Source organism: Chiloscyllium plagiosum, unplaced genomic scaffold (assembly GCF_037043375.1).
Source record: "Chiloscyllium plagiosum isolate Xiang-an unplaced genomic scaffold, Cpla_swu_hap1 HiC_scaffold_28, whole genome shotgun sequence".
Classification (NCBI taxonomy): Eukaryota; Metazoa; Chordata; class Chondrichthyes; order Orectolobiformes; family Hemiscylliidae; genus Chiloscyllium; species Chiloscyllium plagiosum.
The window spans coordinates 37120545-37134469 of NW_028270166.1; the positions used below are offsets into that span (position 1 = coordinate 37120545).

Consider the following 13925-nt stretch of genomic DNA (forward strand, 5'->3'; position numbering starts at 1 on the left):
AAGAAACAAAAGATATGTTTAGAGGAGGTGTAATTGGTAAAATGATGAACAGCTACTATCCAAAAATACAAGCAAGGAAGAAATGAGACTAAAACCAAGATGTGCAAAGAAAAGGAGCCAAAATATGGGCAACGTGTATAGCTTAGAATTGTTGAATTCACTGTTAAGTTCAGACGTCTGTAGAATGCCTAATTGAAAGATAAGATGCTGTTCCCAGAGCTTAAATTGGCTTCACTGGAACACTGTAGGAATCCAAGCACGGAAAGGTTGGCATGACAGCAAGATGGACAATTAAAATGACAGCCTTTAATTCTAAAGCTATCTTATTGATTGTATAAGTTGTTGAAGTGACCTAGTAGAGTGAAACCGTAAGTATGTGTCTTCTGGTGGAGGAGACTAGAGTAAGGGGCACAGTTTAGATAAGAGTTCTCTCATTTAAGGTGTGGATGAGGAGAAATTTCTTCTGAATGTCATTAGTCAGTAGAATTCTCTTTCTTAAGAAGCAACAGAGGCTGGATCATTGAATTTATTTAAATGAGTTAGATGAGGGATCCCAGATACAGATAAGAAAATGAAGTTGAGAACTCAACCAGATCAGCTATGATCTTATTAAGTGGCAGACTGGGCTTGAAAGGCGAAATGGTCTACTCTTGTTCCTAATTCCAATGTTTCTGCAACTGAATGGAGGCGTTCCATAATTATGTCTGTGCTGTCCCCAATGTCAAGTGGCTGACGTTATAAGCAGTGACTGTAGTATATAGAATTGAAATAGGTATGGGGAAATTGGTGTTTAAACTGAAAAGTATGTTTGGGACCTCAGACAGTGTTGACGGAGGAGCCAAACGTGCAGATGTTACATCGTCAATACTTTCATGGAAAGATGCCTAATGAAAGGGAGGAAGTTGGGGTGATTAGGGTGTCGGGAAGGGAACGCCATCAGTTGCAGGTCCTATAAGGACACTGACAGGTGGAGGAACTGTTTGATGGTGGCATCACACATGTAACTGAAATGTTGCAGCATGATCGATTGAATCCAGGGACTCGTGGTTGAAGGTTTGGAGAAGATAAGCCCTGTCATGGTTTGGGTGAAAGTCAAAAGTCCCCCCTATTAACTATGATGGGGAGGAATCCTCTGTTGAGGATGAAGGAGGATCTATCAGAAGTGTTGGTTAGAATGTTGCTTTATTAGAATAGATAATGGAGAAACTTGAAGAATGGAATAGAATTCTTGCAGGAGGTAGGGTATGAGGAAGTGTGGTCGAGTTAGCTGTCCAAGTCAGTGGATTTATTGTAAGTATTCATGTTTGAGAATTATCACCCAAGTTTTGGTTATCCATATGAAGCACACTTTATTCAATTAGTTAATGTTTGTTGATCTCTCAAATATTGTTCTTGATACTGAAAATTACATGTTTGCATTTGGATTAAAAAGTTCTTGGAGCAAAACGTCTGTAACCTTTGGATATAGACTTTTGCAGTTTTAACATTTACATGTCCTGAAACCAACACTACTAGGTAGTTCCCAGATAGTTTATTTCCTTTATTGAATCAAACAATGCCTCATGCTATTTATTCACCAACACAGTAAGCAATTATATTTCAATAGAAAAGATTTTGTGCAACCCATTGGAAGCTAAATTTAAAATTGCCAAGACTACCCTATCTCTTACCATGGATTGAAAGTCTTGTATTTAGCCAAGTTCATTCAGATATGCTGAGAAAGGCCGATAATTAATACAAGGGGAAAGTTTTGAATTTGCTCTGCTGAAGTGAAATCGTGCATTTCAAGCACATATAGTGTGTCGAAAAAAATTGTTCATACTGGTAGTTTCAGACTAAAAGTGCAAAGATTGTTGTGCAATAGTACAGTGTTTCTGCAGTATATGTACCTCAAGATAAAGGTTCAAGGTTAGAAGGGAGGAGAAGTTTAATGAGAGTTTATTTCCTAGAGCGGGCTGCCTATTCTAAACTGATTAGTTGTGCTGCAAAATAGTCCAAACTGAATTTGTGCAAATGCACAATAAAATGAACAAATCACCTGGAAATCTGAGCAGGTATTGGATATATCAATATCGATCAATCCTTTTAAATCAGACATGAACTATGTAATTATTTTTGAACTTGATCAATGAAATGTGAAAAAATGGGAAAGCAAATTTGCAGGTTTAATTGAAAAAGTTAATTTATATAATTAAGCTCGTTATTTAATCTACATGAAACCTCTCTGCATCAGTGAGATCAGAAGCTTAAAGCATGTGTTTAAGATGCGACTCTTCAGATAAAACAGCATTCAAAGTTAATCAGCAAAACAGTCAAAACTGCCTCATTTGTCATTAAACCAGAGTTCAGTGAAACCATGATAAGAACTAAGTGACAAACCCAAGTTCTTAATAATGAGAACTACCAATAGACCAAATTCGCTAAAGCCAAGATAAAATATAAAGTTTATTGCACTTGATGTTTAGAACATGTTTTGCGTAAGGTAAGTCGATGTACTAACTCTGGTATAGGCTAAGGTATCCATTTTATTTGGCAATTAACATAATATGAAGAGCTGCAAGATACATGGAGTCTGCTGTTTCCTACCATTTGCTGTCTTCAGATGTTAGATATAGATCACCCATTATGATCCCATCAGTTCAGGATCAGCTGCAATAGTCTGTGAAAAATGAAGAGAACATTACCATGCACCAGCCTCACAAAAAAACAAATTCGCTTTGGGAAGTTATCTGTCTATGTCTTTCTCTCAATGCTCAGGCTCTTTTTTTTTAGACATGACATCTCACCAAAGGTGGGGGAACATCTCTCCTGAATGTTAATGATTGTATGGCTAGAAATTTGCAAGGGTCAGCTGTGTGTCCCCAAGTTGGATAGAAGGTGATGCTTCAGTGGATCAGTAACGAATTTTACAAATGAGGTTGATTTCTGTTCAAATATTTTTAAGGGAATTTGACCACGACAGGTAATTGCAAATAAGATCTGCAAAGATTTAGCTGAATGGCATTACAGGATCAAGGAGCTGGGTAACCTGTCCTGTTTATGTTGCTCAAAATCTGTGGACGGGAACAGAGCCCATGCTGGTGTCTTCTATGATTGTATGAGAAAAATACTTGATGGTGGAATGTGATGCTCATTCAGGGCACTGGTTTGCTGCACATTTTGATAGTCCATTCAGCTGAGAATAAGTTTATGGCCTATTTACTTCTATATCATCTCACTGATATTGAGGGAAAGATGCTTATTTGCCGCTCTACTGCTCATAGAGCAAAATTGTCAAGATCATTTTTGCATTCAGCTTGAAATAGGCAGAAAAACAGCCCCATCAGAAGCCTAAAGATAGATTTTCTAATTGTTATCATAGGTTATGAACCTAAAGAAAAGAGAAGCTGAGCATATAATTGCAGAAGAAACTGAAGAGTAAATTCTGGTTTGATGGTGATTACATTGTTCTTGTCTGTGTCTCTGTTCTGCCCTAATGGGGAGCATTGATACAATGACACCATCTTCTAGAGGGACTGGCTTGGAATCCAAGTTGGCAGTTACTTTTAACTTATCCATGTTGACTGAATATTTTGATCTGTCTACTAAACATAACATTAAAGCAAATTGGTCAGCTCAGTCAGTTGACCATGGAGAAGTAGTGACCTTGATTTTGAAAAACCTTACTCTCCAATGAACTGTCGCATTAAAAAGTCAGCACTGAAAGGGTAAAAAAACAGTAAACATCACTGATCAAATAGTATTTCACTGCACGAATGAATTTATTTGATTTCTATATAGCTTAGAGTTAATGTTCTGTATTGCTCCCCAGCTACATAATGCAAAAGCCTAAAGGTTAAACCTTGGTCTATGCTGAGAGAACTGGTGTCACTGGGGATGCAGCAATTGGTCGCGCTCCTCAGAGAGAAAGGGATGAGCAAACAATACTACTTCATGGTCCCATGCTGGAAGGAGTGTCTGTGTAAACAATAATGTTTCTATCTCAAAGGTCCTATAGTCTGCAAGACTTGGTATCTGGAGTCATATAAGAATGATTAAGTGAGTAAGGTCATTGTGGACTGTTGGCATCAATAGCTTTATGCAGACTAAAAGCACAGGCAGTCTCCAGTTTAGAAACTGGTTCCTGGGTACATTTGTAAGTCAGTTGTACACCTATCAGAAGACAATACAGTACAGTACATTACAAAGTCGCTGTTTGTAAGTATGAGTAAACATTTGCGTGTCGAGTCCTTACAAATGGGATTTCATATTAATATTAATTTTAAGTATGAGCATTCATAAGTCAGATGTTCATAATTTGGGAATTGCCTGGAACTATGCATAAATCTTCAAGAAAAAAGAAACAAAGACTATTGTGTGAGAATATTTTAGATATTATTGCATATTACATATCCATTTTGATATTGTAGCATCACTTGAAGAAGTTGGAGGGTCGACGCCTGGACTATGACTACAAGAAGAAACGACAGGGTAAAATCCCTGACGAAGAGATCAAACAAGCCATGGAGAAATTCGACGAGTCCAAAGAAGTGGCAGAAACTAGCATGTACAATCTTTTAGAAACCGATGTAAGAATGAACTGAAGTCCAACTACTTTGTTCTGATTTCTTTTTCCTATATGTATCTGGTGGCTTATTCGTAATTTGTGATGGTAAGAGGTTATTCAATATAAGGTGACAAAATTAGATGTTATAGTGAAGGTATTTAGTTCATATAAGATTATGTAAGATCTGGTGGCTTAATAAAGGCACCACTCAATGTAGTAGTGTGCCAAATCCAAACCGTGGGTGTCCCTGATTTGATTTTTGTTCTTTCTTCATTGACCTTATTTGCTTTTGGTGCATCTGAGTAAATGTAAGAGTCCCAGAGGTCTATGGCACAAAAAAAGGCCCTTTGGCTCATTGAGTCTGTGTCAGTCAACAACAACCACCTAATTATTCTAATCCTATTTTCCAACACTTTGCCCATATGCCTTGGCATTGTAAGTGTACATTTATATGTTTCTTAAATTTTGAGGATTCCTGCCTCTACCACCCTGACAGGCAGTGAGTTCTATATTCCCACCATGCTCTGGATAAAAAACATTTTCCTCATTTCCATTTGTTTTCCTCATGTCCTCTTCCTCATATCCCCTCCTACCCCTTCCTTAAATCGATATCCCTTGGTCTTTGATCCTTCCACAAGGGGAAAAGTCTTTCTGTTTACTCTCTCATGCCCCCAACAATTTTATAGATCTCAATCATGTGATCCTTTCATTTCCTGTGCTCCAACAAAAACAACCCGAATACGCCAATCTCTCTTCATGACTAAAATTCTCCAGCCCAGGTAACATGCTCATAAACTTCCTCTGCACTTTCTCCCATAATATGGATTCCAGAACTGCGCACAGCTATTCTAGATGTGGCTCAACCAACTTTCATATGGTTCCAGAATAACCTCCCTGCTCTTATATTTATGTTTGTCTAATAAAGACAAATAAACCATATGCTTTCTCAATCACTTTATCTACTTGTCCTGCTACCTTAAAGGACCGTTGGTCATGCACACCAAGGTCCCTCTGATCTTTGCTTCCCAGGGACCTATCATTCATCAATAATTCTGTGGTCTTTTTTGTCCTGCCCAAATGCAACATCTCACGCTTACCTGAACTGAATTCCACTTGCTACTGATCAGCCTATCTATATCCTCATGTAATCTAAGATTATCCCCCACACTGTCTACCACACTTCCAACTTTCATATCGTCCACAAACTTACTGATGAAACTCCTACCTTCAGGTCTGAATTGTTTACATATACTGCAAACAGCAAGGACCCTAACATTGGTCCTTGCAGAACCCCACTGGACACAGGCTTCCAGTCACAGAACCACACCTTGACCATCACCTTCTGTTTTGCGCTACTCAGCCATTTCTGAATCTAATTAGCCAAATTTCTTTGAATCCCGTGACCTCTTAAATTTGTTATCAGTCGTCTATGTGGAATCATATCAAAAACCTTGCTGAAGTCCAAATGGACTAAGCTGAATGGTTTACCCTCATCAACACACCTTGTTACCTCTTCGAAAATTTCAGTTTGGTCCTTAACAAAACCATGCTGACTATTCTTGATTAATCCATGCCTCTTCGAGGGCAGATTAATTCTATCTCTCAGAATTGCTTCCAATAGTTATCCCACCACTGAGGTTAGACTGAGTAGCATGTAATTGCCTGGTTTGTTCCTTGCTCCCTTCTTGAATAATGGTCCACATTGGCTGTCCTCCAGTACTCTGGTAACTCTCCTGTGGACAGAGAGGAATTGAAAACTATTGCCATTGCTATTTCCTCCTTGCCTCATTCAATAGCCTTGGAGAATCCACCTTAAAGATTTATTTACTTTTAAGCCTGCCAGATCACTCAGAACCTCCTCCCTATCTATGCTAATTTATTTGTGCAATACAGTTCTCTTCCCTGTTGTCAATACCCACATTGTCCCTTTTAGTGGTAAGCACTGATACAGAGTGTTTCTTTATAATCTTGCCAGAACCTGTTGCTCCACACACAAATTATCACTGTGGTCCTTAATGGACCTTACTCTTTTTCAAATTTGGAGATGCCGGTGTTGGACTAGGATGTACAAAGTTGAAAATCTCACAACAGGTCCAACAGGTTTATTTGGAGTGCTGCTCCTTCATCAGGTGGTTGTAGAGTATCTTTTCCTAGTTATCCTTTTACTCTTTAAAATAGCTTATGAATTTCCTTGATTTTGCATGCGATTATTCTGGCCTCCCCATTTTTTTGCTCTCCTAATTTCCTTTCTAAGCTTCCCCTTGCACATTCTTTATTTCTGTAGGGCTTCTGCTATTTTGAGGCTTCAGTATCTGCTGTAAGCTTCCCATTTTCTCTTTATCGAGTCTTGAATGTCCTTAGGTATCCATGGTTCTCAGGATTTGTTGGTCCTACTTTTGTCTTTATTGGAACATTTGCTCCTGTATTCCCCTTATTTCCTGCTTGAATGACTCCCACTGCTCTGACACAGATTTACCTAAACAGATCTGCTCCTAGTCCTCTCTGGCCAAATCATACCTGATCTTATTAAAATTGGTCTTCTCTGCCCAGTTTTGATTTTTGGTTTGTCCATGTCCTCTTCATAACAAACCTGAGTCTAATGGAGTTATGATCACTGTCTGCAAAATGCTTCCCACATGCCTCATTTCATTAAGTAAAATTAAATCCAAGACCACCCTTCCTTTCTCCTACATAATGACTTCAAAAACTCTCCTTGATGTCTTTTAAGAACTCTGCTCCTTCCAAACCCTTTCATGCTACAACTATCCCACTTAGTGTTCGGAAAGTTGAAATCCTCTACTATCATTTACCCTATTACTTTTACACTTCTCTGAAATTTGCCTCATTATCTGCTGTTCAATTTCCTTCTCCCTGTTCCAGGGCCTATAGTACTGTCCTAGCAATGTGTTTGCTTCTTTTTGGTTTTACATTTTTTACCCTGCTTTGCTTGCTTATATTCCTTTAAAGCCAAATTTGCAGGCAACACAAAATAAGGTGGAAAAGCAGGTTGTGGAATGGATACAAGAAGTGGGCAAAAAGTCGGCAAATGGAATTTAATGTAGGAAAATGTGAAGTTGTTTATTTTGGAAGGGAGAATAAAATAACACTATTATTTAAATGGAGAAAAACTGTAGAAAGCTGCAACACACAAGGACTTGGGGCACTTGTGCATGAAACACAGAAAGCTCGCACGTTGGTGCAGCATATAATTAGGAAGGCTAATGGAATGTTGGCCCTTATTTCAAGGAGGCTGGAGTATAAGAGTAGGGATGTCTTACTGCAACTATTCAGGTATTGGAGAGACCATATCTTGAGTACTCTGAGCAGTTTTGGTCCCCTTATTTCACGAAAAATATTATTTCATTTGTGGCAGTTAAGAAAAGGTTCACTAGGATAATCTCTAAAATAGAAGAATTATCTCATGAGCAAAGACTAAACAGAGTGGGACTCCACTCACTGGAGTTTAGAAGAATAAGAGATTATCTGATTGAAACATATAGGATTCTCAAGAGGCTTGACAGGGTAAATGCTAATAGAATGTTACCCCTCATAGGTGTCTCGAGCCAGAATGCATAGTCTCAGAATAAGGAGTCACAAATTTAAGACTGCGATGAAGAGGGATTTTTTCTGTGGATTCTGAGACTTTGGAATTCCTTGCTGCAGAGAGCTGTGAAGCAGAGCCCTTGTGTATATTTAAGGTTGCCATAGATTCCTAACCATTTTGGGAATCAAAGATTGTGGGAATGTCAGATGAGCCACGACTGGAGCAGGCTGAAAGGACCAAACGGCCTACTCCTTTCATCTTGTGGTCTTTATTAGCCCTGATTCCACTTATTCCTGTTGTTTCTCAGTTAATCCCTTTTTGTGGAATTATAGAATCCAACAAAGTGGAAGAAGGTCGTTCGGCCTATTGACCGACCCTCCGAAGAGCAACCCACCCACACCCACCTCCCTTTATCATATAACCCTACATTTCCACGGCTAACCCATCTAACCTACATGTCTTGGTACACTATGGGCAATTTATCATGATCAGTCCTCCTCACTTGCGCATCTTTGAACTGTGGGAGGAAACGAGCACCACGCAGACATGTGAAGAATGTGCAAACTCCACACTTCTTCCAAAAAAAGGTACACTTATTAAAATCATGAACTCATTAAAACACCACTTCCCTGTGTCACTATTTGATTTGTTTACACAATCAGCAGACACCTGTAGCTGTTAAACTGGAACTCCCCTCCCTCTGCTCAGTTGAAGCTGAAATGCTGGGACGCTGATCTTCAGAAATTTATCAGTGGAACCTGAAGTATTTGGCCTTACAAATTATATACCACAAAAAAGGCCTTAAAAACTATGAACCAAAGCAAATGCAGAAAGCATCTCTTTCCTCCTGCACAGAATTCCCTAAATACTCCAGGTTTCCAGATTCACACACACACGTGCGGGCTGTGCCTCATTCAGGATTTGTTCTCTCTCAACTCTCATTTGTACCTTACTGAAGTCAGTACAGGTAATTGGATTCCTGTTTCAGATCACTGTTCAATGCTATTGCTAGAACTTGAATGTGCATACTTTGTTGTTAAAGGAAACAAATTAGACTCCGCTCCAAAGTTCTCAGTCTAGTAACACACTTTTGGCTAACGTAATGATCTCAAGTAGACAAGCAGGAGGCTAGATGAATACAGCTGAAAATGTGTTGCTGGAAAAGCGCAGCAGGTCAGGCAGCATCCAAGGAACAGGAGAATCGACGTTTCGGGCATAAGCCCTTCTGCATTCCTGAAGAAGGGCTTATGCCCGAAACGTCGATTCTCCTGTTCCTTGGATGCTGTCTGACCTGCTGCGCTTTTCCAGCAACACATTTTCAGCTCTGATCTCCAGCATCTGCAGTCCTCATTTTCTCCTCGCTAGATGAATACAGCAAGCCAGGCAGCATCAGGAGGTGGAGAAGTCAATGTTTTGGCTTCTTCAGGACTGGTCCCCAATGTTGACTTCAGCACCTCTTGATGCTGCCTGGCTTGCTGTGTTCTTCCAGTTTCCTGCTTGCCTACTTTCGATTCCAGTATCTGCAGTTTTTTTGTCTCTAATGTAATGATCTCAGCAAAGATCAATGGCTTCTGATGGAAAGGCAAAGTATTTCAGGAAGATTATGATATATTGTGAAGTAATGCTTTATTCCTGATCATTAAGTTCATCAATGTGCCATTTTTCCTACAAGGATTTTACTCTTGCTTAATGGGAAATTGTATTGCTTTATAGAACCATTCACTGAGGGTAATAATTGTGTATAGGCAATGACAGTAACTAGTCAAAGCTTTTAGTGAGTGTGCTGAGAACATTTATTGAGCTCTCATTGAAGATTTGATCAGATGTATGATGAATCAACTTTATTATTATAACAACATAAAACCTTCTTTTGGCTCTGCTGAACAGCAATTCCCACAGTTCTATTGAAAAGCTTTCTAAGCCTGTGGCATTGGTCAGGGCATAATAAATGTTTGATTTTCCCCTGATTTGGATTGTTCTAATCCTGCAGATTGCTTCATCTCTGGCTTCAGCCAAGTCATAATTTAAAAGCCAATATGTGTCACACCCAAAAAAAGAAATTGTCCTGTTGATACTGAAAAATACCCAAGTAATCACCAAATATCCTGTTACCAAATATTTCTTTCTGCTATTTCCTGCCTTCTCTGATATCCCTACTTCATATTTCATTCAATAGACGAATTCATACTTTCTTGATGTCTCATAGAGAAGCAAATAATTTCAATAATATATAAACTAATTTCAATTTGTGTGAGATCATATATCATTTACACCCCACAATATATGACGCATTGCTCCAGTTTTGGACTTCATTGTCAGTTGTCTTGTAAAACATAATGATCATGGTTCGGCACTAACATCCCAATGGGATGACTCAATAGTCTGCAATTTTGGTAATATTGATGGATAGAGGAATGTTAGTCAGGAGAGCAAACTTCTTCAAATAATGTCAGCTTTAATGGACAGCCTAGGTCTCATTTTAACCCCTCTCACAAAGTAGTGCAATCCTTAAGCTGTATTTCCTCAGTACTCTCTTGACAGCTATAAGTTTGCATTGGGATAAAGTGGAGATGTCCCATACCTTTTATTTTTCATATCTTCAGATGGAGCAAACTTACACAGTTTCACAAAAAATATTTAATTGGCCTCAGGGTGAAAGTGTCCTTGCTTTTTTTTTTGTTGAACCTGAGCCAATTCTGGGGAGTAATTTCAGAATTGATCAATGTAAAAGTGTTCAGGCATGAATCACTTTTATTTCTATAAATAGCTGTTGGACAGGAGGGCATCTTAGGATGAGAGATTAAGTCACTGTAATTGAGTGAAAATAATTTCAATCACTTTAAACTAGTTTAAACCAAATATGGATAATTTTCTTCCAGATCGAGCAGGTGACTCAAATGTCAGCCCTTGTGGAAGCACAACTCGACTATCACAAACAGGCCGTGCAAATTCTGGAGGAACTTTCTGATAAGCTAAAGGAGAGGTAAGAAAACAACAAATATGTTCAACTTTATCCAGTTATTCAATGAGATTGGGTATCTTAACGTAAATGCGAGATTTTATTTTGAGTTATTGAAACAATAAGGTGCAGACAGATTTTCCCCACCTGCCTGGTTTGAATTAAGATACCAGCTAATGTTGGTCAACTTGAGCGATGTGGACCTTTAAATATCACACTGTATATGTCGTATATTTGAAATAGTGTAAAGTTGTACCTGTGTAATGTAAAGTAAGATAAAAATTGCTGAGTCATTACCGATAACTTCCATCAGAGTAAAATGGATAGTACAAGGTTAAGACTGGCTTATAATATGTGTGAAGTAAAGTGGCATGATGCTGTTGCAATTTGAGAACAATGAAGTTACTTTTAAGTGATCTTTTCAGGAATATGCTACTACCCGTGCCAAAAGTTGTCATTTATAGAAGAAACATTTGGATTTAAGTCACATATTTCATGCTCTCAGGATGTGCCAGAGCACTTTGCTACCAAGAAAATGTTTCTTGTAAATATAGATACTGTTTACAGGTTATAACTTCAAGGATGTGTAGAAATGGTGAAGCATGTTCACTACAATTATAACAAGATGCTTTATGTTAGGAATCATACTTGAGTGCAAACACATGGAGATCAGTGCTGCTAAATACCTAGATTTATTTACAATGATCATTAAAACAACTTCTGCATTTTAGTGACATTGGACCATAAGTTCCCACCATTTGGGTTTTTGTGACAGTTGGAACCTCAGAAAAAAAAAGCATCTTTCCAATTGTCAGCTTTTGTAACTCTGTTACGTACAGGAGGGAGCCGACAGAGGATTCTGAGGTCTGTGTCTTGAAAAATGATGGCCCTATAATCTTATCAAATGCAATGTTAAAGTAGGATAAATGAATACTGAATTTGAAGTTGTTTATTAATTAAACTTCACTTCAGGATTATTTTGTTACTGTATTTTGTGTCCATTAATATGAGACCAATATGTTGAATTTTGAACACGATGTGTTATTCTTTGACTTCGGAGAGAGTCCATTTCTGTTTCTTAATGTTGCTATGCTTTCTGAGAGATTCTCAGAATGCCTGCTGTTGTTTGGAATCAGTTTCCTTGGAAACAGATCTTTCTAAAAGCCTGGTTCATTGCAAACTTTTCATTAGGTGATAGGATTGTCAGCCGGGAAAGATTATTTTAGAAACGGGGGATAAAAGGATAGCTGCTCAAAGGAAGTTGCTCCAGATCTTTGAAATTTGAGGTAATTTCTGCCTGTATTTTGTGTAACATGAAGCACAGTTGAAACTTTATTGCTGGAACAGCACAGCAGGTCAGGCAGCATCCAGGGAACAGGAGATTCTAACATGAAGCACATCCTGGTGTCCCTTTGTGAATGTGCCACGTGTCAGCTTTTTACAGGTAACATCCATAGTTCCAAATGGATGCAATTAAAAATACAATGACCTCATTTCAATTTCTTTCTTGCCCTCCTCCAATGTCTGTTTTTCTGGTGTCCCTCTCCCTTCCTTCCTTCCTCTACATTAAATCCTGATTGAAGGAGTGGTTTTGTGAGGAAAAGCTTTTTAATATTGATAAATGCAGAGAAAGGGATCCTTCAGATTTGCAACTTATAGAAAATGAACAAGTGGAGTGAGACCCTGTTTTCTGCTGTATCTGACAAACTCTTGGGATCCAAAAACATCAGATTGTAGATACAGTTGGAGTTTAGAGATTTTCCTCATTCATTTGAGATCATACTAATAGCACCAAAAGCCCAGATAAATTGATAGTAGATTTATGATTTTAAAAATATGGAGGTGATGTTGGCTGTTCTTCAGAGCCACTTAGTGGTTAAAGTGTATCTTTATTAAGGGATACAGCCAGAAACTCAATCTGCTTGTAGATGTATCTCAAGCTAAAAGCTGCCAGCTCAAGCAAATTTTCATGTCCTTAACTGACTTTGGTGTTCCTAAGTTAGGAAAGAGACTCCCTGTCCTCCTGCTATCCATCCATTCCTACTGGGAACTGTGTGCATGCATCCAAATCAAGATTGGACTTGGCTGTGATAATCAAGTGGTCTATCAAAGCTCACTATGTAGATGTACAAAGAAGTGATTAATTGAGCAAGATTCTCTGAAATTGTATTTCAGCTGGAATCCAATACCTTCAGAAGAAAACCAACAAGAATATGGAGCTAAACTTATGCTGATAGTGATAGACCACTTTTACAGGCAGAACCTCGTTTTCTTTGAGCCAAAATGTAACTGCTTGCATGAAGTAGTCTGGTAGCAAGCCACAGGATGGTAGTTAATCACTTTATTGTTGAATTACATGCAGCAGGTACTTAAAGATTTCCATTAGAAATTCCTGTCCCCTCACAATGATGAGTAAGTAATACCTGATCAACCATATCTTAGGCTAAAAACAGAGTCAGATTTATTAAGTGAAGTTAAAGAGAAATAAGAGCATCCATTGCAAGTTGCAGAACTTTTGTTAATTCACCCTCACTATTTCAAAGAACAAAAGCATAGAAATCAATCATTCTTGAACTTGCAACATGCTTGAAAGAAAAATGTTATAGGAAGTTAGAATCCTTGGTTACCCTCAAGCATTCAGTATTATTCTAAAACAGGACTGTTTGAACCAAGAAGAGCCTCCCATATGTTTTTTTTCTGTCTGGTATGGAGCTTTAATCATCAACAACATCATCAAATTTTCTAGCTGAAGTAACATACCAAACAGATTCACCATTAGTAAGCCAAAAAAGCCAAAAGATTGGTTCTGCCTCTTCCTTGAAGTATGGGCTTTGTTATTAGCTGTTTTGGTGAACTTCACGTTAACAATGATTAAG

General features: G+C 38.3%; 1 protein-coding gene across 2 annotated transcripts in view; it reads left to right on the plus strand.

Annotated features, from left to right (window-relative positions):
• LOC122565217 (endophilin-A2) overlaps nt 1–13925 on the plus strand; it is a 137576-nt gene that overhangs the window by 97349 nt on the left and 26302 nt on the right. For both annotated transcript variants that reach the window (XM_043720970.2, XM_043720969.2), the window contains exons 6-7: nt 4410–4568; nt 10970–11073. In XM_043720970.2, coding sequence (XP_043576905.1) covers nt 4410–4568; nt 10970–11073 — 263 coding nt within the window. The remainder of the gene's footprint in view (nt 1–4409; nt 4569–10969; nt 11074–13925) is intronic.